The sequence below is a fragment of the Gigantopelta aegis genome, chromosome 8 (genome assembly GCF_016097555.1).
Source record: "Gigantopelta aegis isolate Gae_Host chromosome 8, Gae_host_genome, whole genome shotgun sequence".
NCBI classification, from domain to species: Eukaryota; Metazoa; Mollusca; class Gastropoda; order Neomphalida; family Peltospiridae; genus Gigantopelta; species Gigantopelta aegis.
In genome coordinates this window covers 40,270,831-40,294,568 of record NC_054706.1, presented here as the reverse complement: position 1 = coordinate 40,294,568, position 23,738 = coordinate 40,270,831, and the positions used below count along the sequence as shown (strand labels likewise).

At 39.3% G+C, this 23,738-nt stretch overlaps 1 protein-coding gene across 2 annotated transcripts in view; it reads left to right on the top strand.

Moving 5' to 3' along the window:
• The window catches only part of LOC121380087, a 59,669-nt gene extending 35,931 nt beyond the window's left edge, over positions 1 to 23,738 (top strand). For both annotated transcript variants that reach the window (XM_041508838.1, XM_041508837.1), the window contains exons 3-4: positions 16,896 to 17,222; positions 23,216 to 23,738. In XM_041508838.1, coding sequence (XP_041364772.1) covers positions 16,896 to 17,222; positions 23,216 to 23,418 — 530 coding nt within the window. In that variant the 3' untranslated portion in view covers positions 23,419 to 23,738. The remainder of the gene's footprint in view (positions 1 to 16,895; positions 17,223 to 23,215) is intronic.

Sequence of the window (23,738 nt, the reverse complement as noted above, 5' to 3'; positions counted from 1 at the left end):
TTTCCATTAATGATGTACAGAGGGGTTCTGTGATTCATGGATATGCCCGCCCACACCATTACACTTCCTCCTCCAAATGGTAGATGTTAAACAACGTTAACATCAGCAAATCTTTCTCCTTGACGACGGTAAACACGAGCCCGGCCATCATTGATGTGACTCATCTGTGAATAATGTCTCTGCCCATTGCCCACGGTTCCATCGGATATGACGTCTGCACCAATCAAGGCGAGCCCTTCTGTGACGGGCAAGTAGCTGTAGTCGGACTACAGGACGCCGACATCGCAAACCTTGGTCTCGCAGACGATTCCTAATGGTCTGGTCAGACACATTGTTGCCTGTAGCAGCTCTGGGTTGATCACGAAGACGCCGTGGGGTCACAAAACGCTGTCGCAACGCCGTTATCATCAGGAAACGGTCTTCTCGTGCTGTTGTTGATCGTGGTCTTCCAGAACGGGGGCGATTCTGAATAGAATTAGTCATCCTGAACCTCTGCCAGAGTCTACCGATAACACTTTGGCTTACATTTAGACGGAGCCACAGATCTTTAAGTGTGTCCATCTTGTAGCCAGCCAATGGCCCTTCCCCTGTCATTCAAACTGAGTTGTCGTCGAACCATCTTCAAATTTAAAGTGATGATAAAAGGAAAATGCTCATCCCTTTTATTGCTAAAATTGGCATGCATTGAATTACACTCATGCTAAGCATGTGCAAATAGTGCACGAGGTGTCACAGTGGGCGTATCGAAGCAGGTTGTCAGTTTAGTCTGACTATGTTTTTGCTTCAAATCCATGAAAAGGAAATCTGGGTTAACTTAAAAAGTTTCTAAAGATAAGGGCAATGATTGCATGCCCCTTAATAATGTGGTGTCTTTAGTCCAAATGACAACACAAAGGTTTATATTCTAACCTAATCTGGCCTAAAAAAACATACTTCCAAAAATTATCAAAAAGTTCCTTTGACCCTTAACTTCTTTTGAGTAGTAATATATATATGTATATATATATATATATATATATATATATATATATATATATATATATATATATATATATATATATATATATATATATATATATATATATATTATTATTATTGTTTTCAGCATAATCATACCTTTTCATAATGAACTCAGAACTATCCAAACTGTAATGAGCTACAACTGTGTATAGTCAGTGGGTTCGTTACGGTCATGGTTAAAAATAAAAAGTGCACGCGCGTTCTTTCTGAACGTGGCGATATATAATGTGTGGTGTACGTCTGACGTAAGTGTTACGAGTGCTTTGTGTTACAGGGCCCAGATATCAACGATAACGGGCTTTCAGTGTCATCCACATTATCTCATATAGCTGGCTCAAATCGGCGCATTTGAAATTTCCGTTATGCTCAATAATTTCCCAGTGGTCCTTGTTCCCGGAACTGTATTTTTGGGTAATACGTAATTGTTCGACATACCTGACATAGTCGATAGGTCTATATGTATGTAATTATTAAAAAATAAATAATTGCATTTAGTCATAATGTTAACATTTTAATAAAACTGATAGGCCTATATGCCTATAACATGAATGAATGGATGTTTAACGACACCCCAGCACGAAAAATACATCGGCTATTGGGTGTCAAACTATGGTAATGCAAACAAATAAAGTGTTTGGCAAGTTCAAAGACATGTCAAATACAAGTGACTTTTTGTGTTATAATAATAAAAAGTTACAAATCTCAAAATATGTCCCATACAGTTTTAAATCAATAATCCTTAAACTTGACACATGCATATTTGTAAGGTGGCCTTTACAAATTAATGAAGTATCTACAACTGACAAAATAGAAAATTAAATAGCGGAGATCTATAGGCTGATATGCCTCTTGTTTTCTTTTTTTGCTGGTTTTTAAAATGTTTTTAAGCGTTTATCAGTGCTGTTGTTTTCCTCATTTAGCAAATGTGTTTTGATTATAATGGGTAACATAATTCTGACGACTGTCGTGGTTTGCAAAACTGCATTTTGTCGATGATATTTCTCATTTGAAACTAAATAGTAGACCTTTGAAACTGCTAACCTGAATGTTGCCAACTAATCATAAGACTGTTAAGTGTGTTCTGGAATCACTGACTATATGTTACGGACGCCTGTCTCCAGACGTTGTAACAGCGAAGGTGGTGAATTACTAAGAAAATATATATAATATGGTTCGACGAGCCCCCAGTCTGCAGATTAGGCTTTCCTGCTAACTGACAGGTCTTACAGGTGCGACAGAATTCCTTCACATCTGCCCGAATTCCCGGCCAATAAAATAGTTTTGTCACCCTATCGCAAGTTTTGGAGACGCCCGAGTGTCCAGCCATAGGTCCGTCATGACTTAGTTTCAGAATACCCATTCTGCAGGTATGCGGGATGACCACACAGGTCCGTTCTTGCCAATCATGGCCAGCAGGCACATCGCTTGGTCGGTGTTTGTGCATCAGCAAACCGTTGTCGTAATAATAACCAACAGGCACTTTACTAATTTCATCTCCTGATAATGCCTTTCCTCTCTCAGCTATCAATGTACAGTCTGCTGTTTGTAGTTCAATCAGCTCTCCTCGGGTGATATTCAGGTGAGCCAATGCATCAGGTATGCGCTCGCTATTCACCTGCGTGACAGGTGCCCTGCGTACAACCTCCCTGAGCCGAACAACTTCGCCGTCAGCAATAAATGTTTCACCCAAGTTGATGGTAGGCATTTCACACATCTCTTTCTGTGCATACTGAGTTTTCAGTTTTGCTTGGGACCGAGTTACCACACAGGACTCAAACATTCTCGGATTTTCTTGATTCAACTTCTCCGTCTGGGAGTTTGCTGTTGGACATTCTGTAACACGTGGCAGAGCTGTACCCGCATCTGTCATTCGCATGACATCATTCCCTAGCAAAACGCTTACTCCTGGGACGGGTAATTCCTCCACTATCCCCACGGTGAGATACCTTTCTACCTTAGCTGTAGAAATAAATACGCGATACAGTGGAACTGTTAAATCAAACCCGGTCACGCCCTTCACAACCAGGCCTTGATCATTCTCGGCTTTCGCCGCTGCAGGTAATGCGCTTCGCACAACCAAAGTTTGAGCTGACCCGGTGTCTCTTAACACGATAATGGGCCCCCTCAATGGGTCATGTTCATGACACTTGACATGTCCTTTCAATAGAAAATGGCCAAAATGTTCGTAGTTTCGCTGAGAAATTTCTGGAAATGGTCGTCCACATTCCACTTCGTTGTCCGTTGGTGCGGCAATGATGGTGTTTACTAGGCCAGTCGGAACATTGCCATTACTTTGGCCTGACACTCTCCTGATTTCATTAAACCTTGGGGGGTATCCTATACGTTGATAACAACGGGCAGCAGTGTGACCAAGCTTACCACAAATCGTACATTTTGTTACAGGCCTCCTATCTCTGTTTTCATTAGTCGCACCATTATTCCCAGGACCATACCTATCGTGACTGTTCCATACTGGTGGCGGAGTATTACGACTACCTGTTTGAGTATTGCGGTTTTGTCTATCCCTATCGCTATCAGTAGTAGTCCTAATACTAGGAGGGTGCTGGTTACGACCTGGATGTTTTTCGCGACCATGCACAAGACAGTATTCGTCAGCCAGTCTAGCAGCGTCATTTAGAGTAGAAACCTGCCTATCTTCTAAATATAATCGCACTGCGGGAGATACCCCTTCCTTAAAACTCTCAAGCAAAATTAACTATCTTAGCTTGTCAAAATTATCCTTGCATTCGCTAGAATTAATCCATTTTCCAAATAGCATTTCGTGTTCACGCGAAAATTCAATGTATGTTTGTGCTTCACGTTTAAAATGCGGACGGAATTTTTGTCGGTAAGCCTCCGAAATCAAAGCGTAACCAGATAACACTGCAGCTTTCAAAATATCATAATCTGAACTATCTTCTACAGTCAAAGAAGCAAAAATGCGTTGTGCTTTTCCCTTTAACGTGGAATAAAGTAAGACTGTCCACTTATCTCTCGGCCACTCAGCTTTAATAGCTATATTTTCAAACAATGAAAAAAATTCGTCAACCTGGCTTTCATTAAATGGTGGGACCATACGTAGGTAACGACTAGCATCAAATGGGGGATGATTATAATAACTGTCAGGTGAATCTCGGTCACGCGATCTATTTCTAATATCATTTCTGCCGCGCTCTGAATTCATCTGCTCTCTACGAAATGCTAATTCGCGTTCATCTTTCTCTCTTTCATATTCTCTATCGCGTTCCTCTTTCTGTCTATCGCGTTCCTCTTTCTGTCTATCGCGTTCATCTTTCTCTCTTTCATAATCTCTATCACGTTCCTCTTTCTGTCTGTCGCGTTCATCTTTTTCTCTTTGATAGTCTAGTCTAAGTTTTAACATTGCTAGTGTATCTCCCTGGACACTATCCCCAGTTGACCAATCAGATGGTGCCTTTTCACACGCATTCTGATCATCGAAAGAAATTATTCCACGTTCAAGTAAAACTCCAGCTAATTTTCCCCTTATATAACTTATTTTAGCCTTTTCATCAATTTCTACTTCGTAATGGTTGGCTATTTCTAACAAATCTGATTTCCTTAAATCATTTAACATACTGCTATCATTTTCAGTGATCAATCGTGCAATAATATCACTTACATGCGTTTGCTCTTTAGAGGAAGTCATTTTGTGATCATATGTAATTTAAATGGTTCTTATCCCGGACAAGCCCCCAATTCTGTTACGGACGCCTGTAACAGCGAAGGTGGTGAATTACTAAGAAAATATATATAATATGGTTCGACGAGCCCCCAGTCTGCAGAAATGGCAGACGATTAAACTAATACTTCAGTTTATAATGAATGATCACTTCTGACTTTCTCTAAACAACAAAACCAACACAAATCAACATGTAATCATTTAATACATAAACAGCTAACTGTCACCAAGGTGACTTACACTGAATACAACAATCTGTTGTACTGACCACTGCTCAAACTACGACACTCAATTTATATGTTCTCTATACAAATGTTCAATGATATCATCATGTAGATTCATTCGGCTGATAGGACGGTTCCCTCAGTTCAGCTCTGCGGCACTTCATACGACAGGTAGATAACTGGACTTCAAGAAGCTTCAGTTCTGCGACTCTTCAATAATATGTTAATCCAACAATATTGTCCTCTGTGGACATCAGGTACGTGGTTGTACACTCCGACCCTTTCTTCAGTCAAACAGCCGTAACGTCGCTTGGCACGGAGCTTCTATGGAACTGCTACACCAAACCTCAGACAAGACTTTTATGCCATGGGCATGGTCCTTGGAGATATGAGGTAATCTCACGTAACATTATATAGTTCACATTGGATTCACAAGCACCAACCGTTTTATGTTGGCAGTAAATACATTATACGCTTGTGAATGACACATGATAGTTTCTTTGACTTCCACAACAAATTAAGCTCTCATCAGTAGCAGATAAATAGATAGGCCGCGTTGTTTCCACAGCTTTGTAATGAGTGTTCGTAGTGAGTGTTCCAACGTTTATTTATTGTTAGTTGCACACATATGGTGGTCAGCGAGTTTAGTGTGGTTGGGATGTTTAAACAGATGGCCTTACACATGATGTCTGTCTGCTATACATCTGACATCATGACACTATAGGACGTCCAGTACAAACTAGCATGTATCCACCTACCCATTGTTCGCGTGTAGGTATACATATTAGACAAACAATGTAGGTAACTCAGTTCTGAGATAATAGTTGTGTATATGTTAAAAGGTAAATTAACTTTATATTTTGCATTCGACTGTAAAAGTAGAATTGTTTAAAGCGAAGCTGGTATCAGTAAGCTGGTGAAAGTAGGGCCTTTGGTGTAATGGCGGCGTAACAGCGATTCTTAATTAGTAGTGATAATATGTGCAGTTTTCCTTTGTGCAAAGAATGTTATCTATGCCCAGTAAATTCATACACATATACTTTTATTCGATGTAGCGTGCACTATTTCTGGAACCAGTACGCCTATAAGATATACTATACAAAATTCAACTGCAATTTTCAGTAAAAACAAATGTGGGCTGTCGGTAAAAACATAAGTGTGATATGGCATCCCATTTTTGTGCAGTCAGGTTAAATGTAAGATCATGCACATGTTAAATGTTCAGTGCGGGGGTGAATTGATACAGTGTATATGTATCCGTTCTACGAGAACAGTTGGCCTCAGATTAGTTATCTTCCCATAGTCTGCTGTTTGACTGTGAGTATTTCATGGTAGACAGCTATGAAGTGGCAACTATTTGACTGAAGTTGACAGGGGAGAGCATGTAGTTTGTAAACATGTGTAACTTGTTAACATTGAAGACTTGTTTGTGGTACTTTTGGCCCATGCAAAAGTAGTGCTTTTTGAGTAAAATGGGTGTACTCCGGCCAGGTTTAGTGGGTATGTTTGTTTAAACCAATATCTTGGGAGAAAGAGCTGGACAACAGCGGTTGTCCTTTTCAGGATATTTGTCCCCCAGGCAGGCAAAGATACATACAAGAATTCATGGGCCTGCTGATATTAATAAAAATGTTATAGTCACTAAGGCTATATAGAAACATATAGCTAAATTAATTGTGGTCTGTGGCCAGTTCAACATTGTTATTATAAACCTTGATCTGGTATAGCAGGTCTCCATGACGGTGTATCTCACGACTGTGGTGGTGCACAAACTGCCTTTGTGTTTTCTTTTTGTTTGGTTCTTTCTTGGTTTTGTTTTATGTTGCTCTTATGTTCTTTTTCTTTTTTTTACAGCGTTATCTCACGTTTTTTCACGGTATGAATATCTCAAATTGACATAAGTGGTGTAGAATGAATCAAATTGACATCAGCGGTGTAGAATGAATCAAATTGACATCAGTTATGTAGAATGAATCAAACTGACATAAGTGATGTAGATTGAATCAAACTGACATCAGTAGTGTAGAGTGAATCAAATTGACATAAGTGGTGTAGAATGAATCAAATTGACATCTGTGATATTATATATATCGGTTTTGATAATTACAAATCACAAGGTTATCGTTATGTATCATTATTGACAGTACTGCAAGCGATTTCATAAGTAGTGTCGGGGTATATATTAATTCACCTTTTAACTGGGCTAGAGGTAGTAGTCCAGGGCCAGTTGTCAACATATAATCTCTCGTGGGAATTTAAGAAAGAAAGCAGGCAACATACACCATTTTGAAGCTTAGGTCTTGAAGATTTTAAAAATGTTTGGTGCCATTTTTTTCTGACAGTTTGAAGGTCACATGTCACGGTCAAAGGTCAAGAATTGTAAATTCAGTTTCAGAGGTTTGATAACTGAATCAGTCCAAGAAAAACGTACATATTGTGTGAAATTAATCATACATAATGTATTCACTTCTATCCTAACATATTTACATATATCCATTTTTTTCTGACAACTTTAAGGTCACATGTCAGGGTCAAAAGTCCAGAATTGTTAAATATAGCTTTATAGGTTTGATAACTAAATCAATTTAAAAAAACCCCCCACCAAAACCCCAAGTACATATTAAGTGAAATTAATAATATATAATGTATTTATGTTTATACCAGCATATTTACACATATCCATTATTCTGGTCTTCAAGGTCACATGTCAGGGACAAAGGTCAAGAATGGTTAAATACAGCTTCATATGTTTGATAGCAGAATCAGTCCAAGAAAAACATGTACATATTGACTGAACTTACAGAGCTAGCTGTGGCACTCGCCAAATTCACCAACTACACATTTTAAATAACTTGGCGATGTGTAATAAGTGTAATAATTGATATTGTGATAGTAAAAACAATAACTGTGTTTCTGCTATTTTTTCTTGTTTGATGAAGTTTTTTGCTCGCCTACTGATAATCCTGTCTTAATAATACATAATGTATTTACTTATGTACATAAATCTACCGTAAAATGCTTCATTTTCATTAAATGCCGGCCAGTGCTCCACACTTTGTATAACAAAGGCTGTGGTGTGAGCTATCTTGTCTGTGGGATGGTGCATATAAAAGATCCCTTGCTGCTAATAGAAAGGAGTAGTCCACTGCGTGGCAGAAGAAAGTTTTCTTTCTTATCATTTGTGTTGTCCTTAGTCATATGTTCGATGCCATAATTATAACCGCAAATAAAATTTAAACTTGAGGCAGCATAATAACTTGAAAGAAAATAAAGACTATTAAGATTATAATTTTGACTAAAGAGACACGTTTCTTCAAATACTGTACACTTAATAACCATAGGTACGTGTACGTATGTGGAAAGAATGTCTAATTTGTGCTCCCCAACACACTTTCATTCTGTATATTACTGTATACTTGTTTCCCATTTGATACGTTTTGACTACATACAGCTTCTTATTACCTTTTAGATAAATTTCATGCGTTTAGATTGGTCAATAGCCAATGCATACCACAAAAATACAGGATTTGCGGGAAAATGCAGAATTTTCTGACTGATTGTACAAAAATACAAACGGATGAGACCGACGAAATTTTCTTCCACACGCCTCACTGATTAAATTTGTGAAAAGTCTTGAATTCATTATGAATGGGAATACCACAATTCAGTAAATTTAATTTTTACTGTTTATTTGAAGATCTCTTGAGCATGTTTGGCCAAAAATGTGCTAGACTGTAGTTTTTCGCGTATTAAAAGCTAATGCTAGAATATAGCAGTGCGTAATCAGTTACCGTTAGAACTTTGGCTAATTATCACGAACATATTTTAAATAATAACTTGACATGCTTTTTTACACGTTATACAAATTAGTACAACACGACAAATATTTTTGTTTGGCTACGGGTGTTCAATTTTGTTTTCCCTATACGATTACAACATAATCATAAACGTTTAAAACACGCAAGATAATAAGGCGCTAAGAGTTGTCTCCTTTTGCAAAACACAGGGTTCGAAATGATTGTAGGGTAAAACCACCCAGAATCCTTGTTGACACTTTTAATATCCAAACAGCTAACAAAAAAGCAGTAATACCTTGCATAGTTATTTGTTAACAAAAAATCCAATATTTTTTTTAGGAATTTGATGTTATGTTATGTTATTAAACTCAAACTCAAAATGTGTGTGTACTTTATTTAAAATTTTAGTAATTTTAGTTTAATTATAAAACAAAGATCTAAAAGGTAATAAATTCGTTACGCTGTTTTTTGACAGGCGTACGGGATTGTACGCCCCTCCAAAATCTGTATTTCCTGAGACTGTGTAATTGTAATACTATGGTTAAAGTCTTATTATTTAACATACAATATATGCACCAGTCACAACCAGAATTCCTCAAAATACAGTAAAACAGTGTAAATATATGAAAATGTATGCAAAATGCAGCATTTTTGGTGCTATGACCTTGACCTTGAGATATGACCTTGAAAATATTTGGCGGAAAAATGGCACCAAAGCTTCTCAGGATGCTACTGTAATAAGCTTTAAAATGATACATGTTGCCAACTTTCTTTATTAAATTCCTATGGAATTACAACTGGCCCTGGACTATAGAGCAATACATAATCTTCAGAATTAGGGGCCACTGCCCCCTGTCACCCTCCACCTCCGACGTTAGATTTACTGACTGGTGAGTTACGACAGCATTACACTGGAAGGTAAATATAATAATTCATGTACAAGTTTTGTCGTTCTTGCTCTTAATACCTTTCTTGTAATTATATGAATGAAACTGCGAATTTGATAAGACCCCGAAAGTTTAACCAATGACGTTTTTCAAATAATGCAGTCTATAATCGTTTCTAATCATCAAACGTAAAATAATGTAAAACCGGCCTATACTCAGGACCTTAGAAACCGAGAAGGGGGGGGGGGGGGGGGGGGGGGGGGGGGGGCAGCAAACATGTACCCTTTCCCACTCCCCCAAGATATCTTGTTCCTTAGGCCCCATATGTAACTGATAAATTCTATATGTATTGTAATTATTACTGTAAAACACTTGGAACATGTATATTTTGTAACGCAATCTTATATATATATTTGTATAATACATTCAAAATACCGTTAAAACGTTTATTTTCAATTAATTATTTCCTATCAGAGAGTTCGCGAACGTTAGTGGAGCTCGCCGTCGCTGAACGCAGAGAAGGAAATGTTTTATTTAACGACGCACTCAACACATTTTATTTACGGTTATATGGCGTCAGACATATGGTTAAGGACCACACAGATTTTGAGAGGAAATCCGCTGTCGCCACTACATGGGCTACTCTTCCGATTAGCAGCAAGGAATCTTTTATTTGCACTTCCCACAGGCAGGATAGCACAAACCATGGCCTTTGTTGAACCAGTTATGGATCACTGGTCGGTGCAAGTGGTTTACACCTACCCATTGAGCCTTGCGGAGCACTCACTCAGGGTTTGGAGTCGGTATCTGGATTAAAAATCCCATGCCTCGACTGGGATCCGAACCCAGTACCTACCAGCCTGTAGACCGATGGCCTACCACGACGCCACCGAGGCCGGTCTGAGCGCAGAGAAGTCAGTAAACAAGAATTGGTATTCATATCATCCAGTTTACAATTAGTTCTGTGCTTATAGTGGCAAGATGTGATGACTTGATACATTTCTATATTTTCGATCAATGACCAAAATATAGTTTTTTGGGACAGAACTACGTTTACACTAGTTATCATAAGCAAGGGGACGGTGTATGTTAAATATTACTTATTATTTTATTTCCAGTTTGTGGTTTTGATTTTTTAGAAACGTTTCGAATACAATTTAATTTTTTTTTTAAATAATTGCTATTTGAGAACTATTTTGTTTTGGTGTATAGATAGGCTATAAGTAGGCGATTAAAAAATACAACACGTGCTACTACTCTAGAAAACGGTAAAGTTGTATAATAAAATGGTTCATTTAATTAATTTTTCGAATTATTTAAGACTGTAGGATAACTAAATTAAGTGGTTCATGTCTTAAGATATCCTAGCGGCATATGCCAGTCTTTAAATGGCGTCCACTGTATAGGCCTTCATTTTGCATCTACAGCCACAAAGGTGTGACGTGGACGTGGCCTGAATGAGTCGATATTCGAGTGGAAATACCACAGCGATTTACAAAGATATAATGACATGTGTATAAAACGTCATCTATCACAGCTAGGGCAGGATGTAGCACAGTGGTAAATCGCTCGTTTGATGCCAGTCGGTGGGCCCATTAGGCTATTTCTGGTTTCAGCCAGTGCACCGCGACTGGTACATCAAAGGCTGTGGTGCAGGCACGGCTGAGCATTCTAGACACTCCCCCAAGACCCACCCACCCACCCACCCCTCCCCTTGGTAGTAAATCTTAAGGCAGAGATGAATTTTACTTGTAGAATGCAGAAAATTGTATTTCAGGACATCTAGTTTTCAAACATTTACGGGGGCGCATACCCCGCTCCCCTTGATGTGAATCTTAAGGCAAAGATGAACTTTACTTGTAGAATGTAGGAAATTGCATTTCAGGACATCTAGTTTTCAAAAATTTACGGGGGCGCATCCCCCCCAACTCCTTAGAACTTTGCTTTACTCCCTCAATCTCAGTCAGTACCCTCCCCCATATCTACTTGCTTCCGCCGTGACTATGGTGTCCGTGGTATGTACTATTCTGTTATGGGATGATGCATCAAATCCCTTGCTACTAATACAAACATGTAGCGAGTTTTCTTTTTCAGTTTGTATGTCAAAATTACCAAATGTTTGACGTCCAATAACCGATGATTAACAAATCAATGCGCTCTAGCTGTGTTGTTAAATAAAACAAACTTTAACTATCCCAGCTAGCATTAGTGTGAATACTACTAAAATAAAACAGTAGATACATACAAATTACGTCTAAATGACATCGTACCCAGTTCAGTCACAGTTCAATCAAAGTTACACGCACCCAATATATATATATATTATATATATATATATATATATATATATATATATATATATACATACATACATACATACATACATATATATACACACACACACACACACACACACACACATATATATATATATATATATATTACAGAAAAGATATCTCTATGGAAATCATAATAGTGCAACAAGCCGATAATGACGGACAACACATTAAAAGGGGAAGGTTAATAAGTATCCCATTCGCGATGGTTACGAAATGCGTGGAAGATCTTCAATTCCCCCCCCCCCCCCCCCCCCCCCCCCCCCGTCGTGTGTTATGTATTTGTGTTATATGTAGTAATAGATTTTCAAAAAAGACCCTGCCCTGGATACACACTCTGTGTGGTTCATTGCAGTTTTCTCTTCTACGTTTTAATTAGGATCGATCAGTTGCTGGTATTTGTTTTTCAACATCATAAGCGTAGACCTGAAGGACATGCAAGGTGATACGGTAACAAGAAAGGGCACTGTGAAACTGTCGGAGAGCTGTCCATGCTAATTAGTTCTTAGTATTATCCTTTAACTAGATTAACAGATACATGGTAAACTTCCAGCAATATTTTGACTGACATACATTAAGCGTAAAGCCGCGAACACATTTGTCCGTTGTTTTCGTCCACTCCAGCTTCCGCACACGTTGTCCGTTGTTTTCGTCCACTCCAGCTTCCGCACACGTTGTCCGTTGTTTTCGTCCACTCCAGCTTCCGCACACGTTGTCCGTTGTTTTCGTCCACTCCAGCTTCCGCACACGTTGTCCGTTGTTTTCGTCCACTCCAGCTTCCGCACACGTTGTCCGTTGTTTTCGTCCACTCCAGCTTCCGCACACGTTGTCCGCTAAGTTCGATAGTATTGAAATCAATTAGTGCGAACAGACCTGTCCGCCTCCGTATCCGCACATTTACACCTGTCCACACAAATCGTTATAGGACCGATTTTGCCTGAATCGGACAATGGATGTGGATAAGGATTCTCACAATGTGACGTAATATTCGGGTGTTTCCTAATTTCGGTGTACAACCCTTCATAGATATAGGCCTAATTATATGAAACGTGTTTTAGCAAGTGACTTTTATATATCATAGATGTTTGATTTTCCCTCCAATGTAAATAAAATCACTGACGTAGGGGTGGGGGGTGGGGTTGGGGCAAACAAACCCCACCCGAGTAGGTGCTATTGAGGCTTTCTGGCGGGCATATTTATAAAATGAAATATAACAAACGGGACTATGGGGTTGGCCCCGCGTTCCAAACCTCTGGCTATTCCACTGGATACATACACACGTGAAGTCACAGTATTCAATGAATTTCATGATGAAATGATGAGTTAATAATATTGACCAATGCCTATCATCTATTTCTAATTAATGTGCTATAAATACGAACACGTTATTGTGTGAAGGTCGTTTACTGGTGAAATGTGTAGTTTGGTAAGTTATATAGTTATGTAGGTTGTTGGTCTTGAACTTCAAATAAATGAACCGGCCTCGGTGGCGTCATGGCAGGCCATCGGTCTACAGGCTGGAAGGTACTGGGTTCGGATCCCAGTCGAGGCATGGGATTTTTAATCCAGATACCGACTCCAAACCCTGAGTGAGTGCTCCGCAAGGCTCAATGAGTAGGTGTAAACCACTTGCACCGACCAGTGATCCATAACTGGTTCAACAAAGGCCATGGTTTGTGCTATCCTGCCTGTGGGAAGCGCAAATAAAACATCCCTTGCTGCTAATCGGAAGAGTAGCCCATGTAGTGGCGACAGCGGGTTTCCTCTCAAAATCTGTGTGGTCCTTAACCATATGTCTGACGCCATATAACTGTAAATAAAATGTGTTGAGTGCGTCGTTAAATAAAACATTTCTTTCTTTCTTTCAAATAAATGCTTTCATCACATTAATTTTGTATCTGAATATTTTCGTTAAAATGTACAACAAAAAGAAGACGCAGACTCTTTATTTATGAAATCTTGTATTAATCAAATGAAACGCTTACCAGAAAAGTCTTGTTTAGAAGCAAATATCAAAATAATGAAAGTGTTGTATACAAAGCAATTTCCTATCAATATCCGTTGTCCCACAAGCCCATTTCACTGCAAGTTAAATTTGCAAAGTGAACACAGCAATTGTCAATACCCAGCCACCTTCCAAACCCACAGCAATTTGCAGGTGTCTTTCTCCAGCACCTACACTACCACCCAATAACCGATCAACACTAGCCAAGATGAAACGACACAAGCTAGCACTGCCAGTAGCCTTTTAAATTTTTAATAAAATTGCTGATGAAACAATTCGTTTATTCATTGTTTATTTTTAACGAAGGGATCGTCAAAGCAGTAATAATTCTGACACATGTATTTGTATATAATGATGAGATATGAATAATGCAGGGGTAGATCTCGGATTTTACAAACAGGTGGACTAAGTATACAATTTGTGCAAACTGTTCTCTTCCCATTCTAAAGTACTGGTGGAATCTATATCCATCCATTTGTAGTTGTATAACAAGTCTGTGATAATATCTGTGGTCACTGCGCTTCATATTGATATGGTATATCCACCATCTTCTAATCAACCTCTTTATCTTCTTGTTTCATCTTTTTCTCTACCAGTACCGTAACAATACATCACCTGCATCATCAGCAGTGTTGTAGCCGAGTTGTAGAAATTTCAACATGTTAAATAATTATGGATATTGTGTTTGTGCCTACAACACACGTTGAAATAAAGTATTTGCATTGTTACGTTGTCGTGCGGCAATTGTTAGCATGCGATCTTGCTAAAACACACGACAGGTGTGTTCGTACAAAACGGACAACGGACGACGGATAACGTGTGCGGGAGCGGAACAAAGAAAACGGATAAATGTGATCGCGGCTAAACAGAATGAGCATGTTATGGTGTCCTTCAGAGACGTATTTCATGATTTCTTTAATTGTCGAGTTCGTCGTCTCATCCCGCGAGACTGACCTGCCGAAATTGATTTCCACGTATGAATGGTCTGAATAGACAGAAACATAATTTTGACAATTTAACTTTGAGTTTGTTTTAGACACAGAGAGAGAGAGAGAGAGAGAGAGAGAGAGAGAGAGAGAGAGAGAGAGAGAGAGAGAGAGAGAGAGAGAGAGAGAGAGAGAGAGAGAGAGAGAGAGAGAGAATATCTGAAGGAGTGTTTATACAATTCAGTGTTGGGACTTTTTTTTTCTCTTTTTTTTTTAAAGATTTATTGCTCCCAGAACATAGGCAGTGAACAGGTTGGGGAGCCGTGGTCACTGCCTTACAAAGTACATATTTAAACAATAGTATCTAAACAAAATATGCTGTTTAAATATGTTTTTGCTTACTATGATATTTATAAGACGAAGAGAGAGAGAGAGAGAGAGAGAGAGAGAATATGATTTCAATATATTATAATGCTAAAATCACATTGCCAGCACTTTTTTCTATTGATTGAGACACTAAAGATGACATTTTAAAGATAAGAAATATAAATATCCACCAAAGCGCTGTTGGCGTAACTCAGATGTTTCTGATTTTCCTTTGATATTTATTAATTTTCGTTTCTTATTATATTTTTATTTTTGACACGCTGTTGAAACACAGTTGATTACTATTGTTAATTCAGCACACAAAATAAGTCAATGTCAATAAAGTATTTTCTAATGTTCTGTTTTTAGAACGAGAAGGTGATGTGATGGCAGGGTGGGGGTGGTGGCGGTGGTGTAGTGTAGAGGCGTGATACTCATACCTGTGATGACTCAATCTTTCCCACATCATTTTGCAGCTTATATAAATACAAATTTTCTCAAATTTCTTTTCGACTTTTTGCCTACTATATTATAATGCCACGTTCTCTAAATACCCTGTTAAAACCACCCATCTCATTCATAAATGGCGTTTCGAGCGTGGATTTCAAAGGTTTTAATCAGCGCTGTTTTTTTGGTGTTTTTTTACTTCATGAATTAAATGATGATTTATGTGCAATACAATGTTGATGGCTATTGTAGTCTACGACAACTGCGTGTGGCAGTGGTCCTCTGATGTTTGTGACATTCCAGACAGTTCTCGTATTGCAGTCGATAGACTTTCTCTTGTCGAGCGTAATTGAAAAGAAGTCATTAAAATCTATACAATTTATATTCTTGCAAATATCATGGTGTCCTAAAATACAAGTCTAAGTCAATGTATCATTATATTAGGATGCTGTGCTAACTTGTATTTTCACGGGTTTATTTTATTAACCAGCTTGGAGCTGCATATTGATTTGAATCAATAAAAAACATCTGTTTTGTCGTTTATCACACCGATTTGAACCAACTCGCTAACTGACAGCATCTAGCAAACCGTGTTAGATTAGTATTCTGCTGCAGGTTGAGTCTAAACTTGTGCTCGGGTTGTGCTGTTGGTGTCTGTTTAAACAAACAGAATGAATCCGGTATGCAAGTAGCGTCTTTCTGAAGACGTACCTTGTGGGCTGTCAGTAGTAGTTCTCTTAATGTTGCTATGGGACGACGATTACAGATAAAATTTGACAGTGAACGTGATGTGATGCATTATCAGCTCATATGTTTATGGCTTGATCTATTAATGCTGTGATGTCGGATGTCATTCTCAATCGATCACTGTTCAGCTCTTCTTGAAAAGAATATCTCAACGAATTCAAGCAACTGGGCATGAAAATGGCGTCTCCTTGCTTCGCCAGTGTACTGACCTTTGGTGTCGTCTGTTGAATAATATTATACTAAGTATTCTCGAAACATCGATACTGTGTATTGCATTCCACTGAGCGCATAATTAAACATAAAACAGCTACTTGGTAAGAATGAACATTGACCCATTTCAAATACAGGGATTTTCATCGTTGTTTTTGTCAATTCAAGAATTACTGTCTCCCCTCGCTTGAAGGTGTCGCTTGGAATAATGAGTCTATCGTCTATTCTAGCAACATCAGTGGCGGACCGGGTGTCACGGGAGGAGGTGCGGAGAGAAAACGAACACTTGGCGACAGAGCTAGATGTCGTGCAAAGGGAGTACAAGAAACTGAAGCAGATCGTCGACCAGCTGGGCAGAGAGTACGAGGACTCGAAGGAGTTCGACCCTGTCCGCAGGTACAAGCGACTGAAGGGCATGATAAAGAGGACGGTTCTCCATCTCCACCTAGACCCCGACCAGAAGGGATCCACGCAGAGGGTGGTCGGCATCATGCAAGGGTGCAAAGAATATGCACAACAAATGGAGAGCCAAAAGAGACGAGGAGAACGAATAGCCAGTAAGTGTCTTTTCTTTATAGTGGTACAGCGCTCGCCCGATGCGCGATCGATCTAGGATCGATTCCCGTCGGTGAGCCCATTGGGCTATTTCTCGTTCCAGCCAGTGCTCCACGGCTGGTGTAACAAAGGCCGTGGTATGTACTATCCTGTCTGTGGGATGGTGCATATAAAAGATTCCTTGCTACTAATCGAAAAGAATAGCCCATGAAATGGCGACAGCGGGTTTCCTCTCTCAATATATGTGTGGTCCTTAACCATATGTCCAACGCCATATAACTGTAAATAAAATGTGTTGAGTGTGTCATTAAATAAAACATTTCCTTCTTTTTCGTTATTACAGACAGTCAGTGACTGTTTATCATAGCCAATTAGCATCTGTGTTTATCATAGACAATAAGTCTCTTTGTTTATTATAGCCAGTAAGTGTATTTTCTTTTGCAGTGTCTCTGTTTATCATAGACAATAAGTCTCTTTGTTTATTATAGCCAGTAAGTGTATTTTTTATCAGTAATTGTCCCTGTTTATCATCCGCTCCAGCCAGTGCACCACGGCTGGTATATCAAAGGTCGTGGTATGTGCTATCCTGTCTATGGGATGGTGCATATAAAGGATCCCTTGCTTCTAATCGAAAAGAGTAGCCCATGAACTGGCGACAGCGGGTTTCCTCCCACAATATCTGTGTGGTCCTTAACCATATGTCCGACACCATATAACTGTAAATAAAATGTGTTGAGTGCGTCGTTAAATAAAAAACATTTCCTGTTTATCATAGCCAATTTTAACGACTCAATGGGTAGGTGTAAGGCCACTACACCCTCTTCTCTATCAATAACCACTAACAACTAACAACTAACCCTCTGTCCTGGACAGACATCCCAGATAGCTCAGGTGTTTGTGCCCAGGACAGTGTGCTTGAACCTTAATTGGATATAGGCATGAAAAAAGGAGTAAAAAGTAGGACATTGCAGATTTAGTCATAACTATGATTTTGGTTAAATGTTTAAGAGTTACGGCCACCACCCTCGTTTTAGAGGTCGGTACCTTTTCTGTTGTATATAAAATGCATTTTAAGTCTCAACAAAAGCAGGACGATGGGAAGCCACAGATTTGATAAAGCTGATCATGTCAGTAAGAAGTTATAAGTATTGTGACTATGTGTGCGCAAACGGTACCAATATATATTTTTTTTAACCCTGTAATAGCCGAAAATTATTTAGTTTCTGAAAAATAAGTTTAGCGGCTTTATAATTAGCATGCAAACGCGTGTGTAGGGTTGAGGTTTTTAAGTTGTTTTTTTTAGTTAAAATCCCTTACTCAAGCGATTTTTGTTTGTTTTCTTTACATAATATTTTCTGAGAGAGCATGACTCTACCCACCCACCCCTAAACATCGCATACACAGTCTAGACCCCCCCCCCCCCCTCCCAGCATAAATCCCTGCTTGGACGATAGTGATTTAGGGCTTCCCAAACCTAACATTACCATCATAAAAGGTTTGATCTTATCGTAGCCAGTATTCGTGTATTTTCGCAGTGTTCAGTTGGAAAGGCGTGTGTCTAGTTTACTAGTAGAACATGTACTAATCAACGTATGTCAAACACGATGTGCATTTCGCAAAAGGGCTTATTAAAAAACAGATGAAAGAGAAGATTTAACGTTCTATTTTCTAATAATATAATATATATATATATATAATTTTAGTTGGGGTTTATATATATATATATATATATATATATATATATATATATATATATATATATATATATATATATATATAACCCACGTCTAAAACTAACGCTGTACACTCGTGCTATCCAAGGCAGAATGTTTTGTCGAGCCCCAAGTTCGCCGCACTGAAGTACACCACTACTGCATTGCCTCCCGGCTTTATTCCACTATTTTAGTGTCAAGTATTTGTTATATCGTAACTGAAGGAGTTCTTGTTTAGTTTGACACATGCTAAATGTAACAATGAACGTCATTACCAAACACTAAAAAAAACACGAGGGTGTTTTTTCTGTTTCCATGAGATATTTTGGGAGTCTTATTTCATCTTTCCTATATATTATTTCTTTTCTGTAGAGCTCTCGCCTGAGGTGACTGGGTCTTTTTCTGTCGACCAAAAGTCGAAATAACCATATTTTAGAAACCAAATAGTCATAGTTTAAAATGTGTTGAGGTGATGTTCATAAGCGTACGAGACGGGGGGAGGAGGGGGGGGGGGGGGGCTTTGGGTGCAACTGCCCCTTAGTTCTGGAGCAAAACCTCAAATTCGGACAAACATTATAGCCCTTGTTACCATGTATTTCCATCATTCTACCCTCACAATTAGTTATAATCCATGTAAAAATGCGCAGTGATTCGGTTGCAACCCTATATACATGTAGCTGTTTGGTAGTAATGCTAATATGAATAAATGTTGTCATGCGGATTCGGGCATTTTCGTTTAATTCGGGCAAAACCCAGCCTGCCCCCACCCCCACCCCCACCCCTATAAAAATGGGCGCCCCTACGCCTATGGTGATGTTACAAATATTTCTTTATTTTCCTTGCGATCATATTCTGCATGCGTCTATGGTAATGCGTTCAGTTGAATGATTTTATTTCGCACAAAATGCCTCTCGAAATTCACTCTCTAAACATGTGTGATACTTGTTAATAGTGATGGTAATATTTCGTAAAGGCGTTATTCTCGACACAGCTCTATGACAGAATGTCGAGTATCAAACAGCCTCTGTTCGATAAAGCACCGCAAGGTCAGGGCAACACCATTACGCTTGCAGTACAGATGCCAGCACTAGATTGGTTTCCGTGACACGTATCATGTTGGCATCAGTTACTACTTAATGACGGGCATCGTGCAGAGTGTTTAGTGTAGTAAGCGGTGGAATACGGCATCAGTGTACGGTTTGATCATAGTTCTTATGGTACCGATACTTTATGACTTTTTTTTATAATCACGAATTTTCCTGACGAAACTAACAATACAGAAGAACTCGTTCAGACAAAGTGTCAATGCGAAACTGAATATGCTGAAATAACAGCAACTGTTAACCTTTGCCACGTCTGGGAATCATGCCGAACAGAATATGCTGAAATAACAGCAACTGTTAACCTTTGCCACGTCTGGGAATCATGCCGAACAGAATATGCTGAAATAACAGCAACTGTTAACCTTTGCCACGTCTGGGAATCATGCCGAACAGAATATGCTGAAATAACAGCAACTGTTAACCTTTGCCACGTCTGGGAATCAACGTGGGTCCCCCAATATAAAATCATACATACATCAATACGTACATAGTGTGGGTTGCCCCCCCCCCCCCCCAACGTGGGTCCCCCAATATAAAATCATACATACATACGTACATAGTGTGGGTTGCCTCCCCCACCCCACCCCCCCCCCCTCAACGTGGGTCCCCCAATATAAAATCGCCAGTGGTTGGTTATGATAAATCTCGATATATTTGAAGAGCCATACAACACACGTTATTACACGAGTACCACTCTATGTGCTAATGCTACACGACCACCACTGATATTGTGTATGGAAATCAGCAGCCACAGATCTAGAATGGTGCATGCTATTTCCTGAATTACCGTCAGTTTTAAAGCTCGCATGTAATTATTAATATAATGTTTTCATTTAGACATGGTGTCAGCGGTAAATATTAATGTTCTCTGTACATCTCATTTGATTTCATCTAAAGACAATACATACGATATGAACAAACACACAGATGTAAACATACATACATAGTACACACACATACGTATACATGCATACACACACACACACACGTACACACACACACACACACACACAAACATATACGTATACATCCATACATACACACACACACACACATATATATATATATAAACACACACACACACACACACACGCACACAGAGTCACGTGCGTACATACATACATACATACGTACGCTTCGATAGCTCGGAGCTTATTGTGGTTAGTCTTGCAATTTGCGGGCGAATCGGTGCCACAGGTTCGAGTCCCAGCAACGGCATGGGACAATTTGTGAGGCCAGAAAGGATTTAATTATCCCCTGCGCCAGTGCGTTAATATCTATGTATGTAATAGTCAACCTCGACATACATACAATATATAGATATTCATACATCAATACATACGTACGTGCATACATACGTACATACGTACATACATACATACATACGTACATACGCATGTAGGTCAAACGTTGCCAAGCCATGGGGCCTTAGAACCGCGTGGTTGTTGGACCGGTACGAATATGGTCGACTAACGATCGTTCTATTTTTGTGGAACGTAGGTGGTCTGATTGGTAGCGTTCCGGCCCAACAATTGCGGGCGATTGGGTGCCACAGGTTCGGGTCTCGGTAACGGCATGAGGAAATTTGTGAAGGCAATAAAGGATTTTAATATCCCCTGTGCCAGTGCGTCATTGAATATATGTATGTTTAAGTCAAAACCCGACATACATACAATAGAGATGATGATAACTAGTTTAACGTGCCCATATACCACTAGGGTTTCGAACACGCCCATCCCGAGTCCGACCTCCGATAACACGGTGAAAATGGGCAGAATTTTGAAAATAGCAATTAGTAAAAAAGTTAATAGAATAAATAAAAAATAATAAAAAGGTTACAGGCCAAAAGTAAAAAAGAATTGACTGCTCGGCCGAATATTTATATAATTTGGAGCATTTTAGAAGGACAGTCCAAAATTAAATAAGAGAAAGAAGAGAGGATCGGACTATTTAATAATATTTTTTAAAAAGAAGTAATTTCGACATAAAATTTTGAACGCAGATCTAAAAGTTTAAAGTCCGATCGATATGTCCACGTGGGTGGCCTCGTTAAGGCCGTTTGGGTGCACAGCTTATAGGGACGAGATGGGTTGCATCCCGTCAAGAAAACCCCTAGATTGACAGTCGATAGACGTTGAAGGTGTAGTGCTGTGCTGAAATACAGATCTTGAGAAGCCGGATCCGTCTGAACGAGAGAGAGTATCAGACTAGGGTATAGTCCAGTCGTCATGGGTTGGTATAGTGGTGCGGACGGGCCCGACTCCGGAGGATACGAGATGGTATCACTATAAAGCAAATAAAGTCTAGAAAAGAGTAGTAGGGGCCGACCCCGCTTCCTATTTCTTCTTAGAGTGGGGCGGTCAATCTTCCATTGCTGCTAGGACAGGCTCGGACATGTAGAGACTAAACGCGAACAACCGTGGCGTTCTGCAGAATGGCCGTCATACGAGTCACGAAAAAAAACGAAGTCGACAGTCAGACGGAGAAATGACGTGGAGGCAAGGAATCTCGCTAAAAAAGAATCCAACCTGGTGGTGCAGGCTGTCGAAACGAGAAGCGTTCCAGCGTTCAATCAGTTCCAATGGCCGCATACATCCCAGTACAAAACTTCATTTCGCTGACAAAAACAACGAAATGAAGGACCCCCAAGTCGAGCACACGAAAGCACGTGCAGTGTGCACACGCGAAACAAACACGTCTTACCGCGTGGAGCTCCAGACTGGGAATGACAATAGAGATATTCAAAATATAAAAATACATACGTACGTACATACATACATACATACATACATACATACATACGCACGTACCTGTCACAACTTAATATTTGACTACATACTGTATAGGGGCAGGATTTAGCTCAGTCGGCTGAGTGCTCTCTTGGGGCGCTTGCGTCGCGTGATCGTACCACCTCGGTGGATCCATTCAACTGATTGATGTTGGGTTTTTTTTCGTTCCAACCGGTGCACCATAACTGGTCAAAGGCTGTGGCATGTGCTTTCCTGTCTGTGGGAAAGTGCATATAAAAGATCCCTTGCTGCATTAGGATAAATGTAAATGTCAATTTTGTTTTATATTTTCAGAATTGGAAAAAGAAGATATAGTGGTAGAAAATACCAAATATCTGGAATTAGAAGGGGTTTTTAAAGTGGAAATGTCATTTCTGTTTTTTATTTTCAGAATTGGAAAAAGAAGATATAGTGGCAGAAAATCGCAGAATGCAGGAACAGATCAAGGAAAGCCGGCGAAAATGTTCAATAATTCGTGATCTCATCATTCAAATGGAACAGGGCTACCACAATTCCAAACGCTACGTCATGATACAGAGATACCAATTAATTAAAAACATGATCAAAACGGTCATTCACGACAAACTTATATAACGCTATGCTGTTAGTGTTTAAACACATTCAATATGTTTTACATTTATGCTTCATAAGTCCAGGTATACGAGTTTGATCTTTCGTGTCGAAACGGATCTATTCGGTAAACTTTCTACAATTATGACGTGCGTGTAATGCAACCTGCTGTTCCTTAACAGTTGTATTATGTTTTGCTGGAAGTACTGCCCACTGTTTCAAAACACTTGTATTATGTTTGAGAGACTGCCCTTTATGTCAAAACATGTGTATAATGTTTTAGTGAAGTATTGCCCTTTATGTCAAAACACTTGTATAATGTTTTAATGAAGTACTGCCCTTTA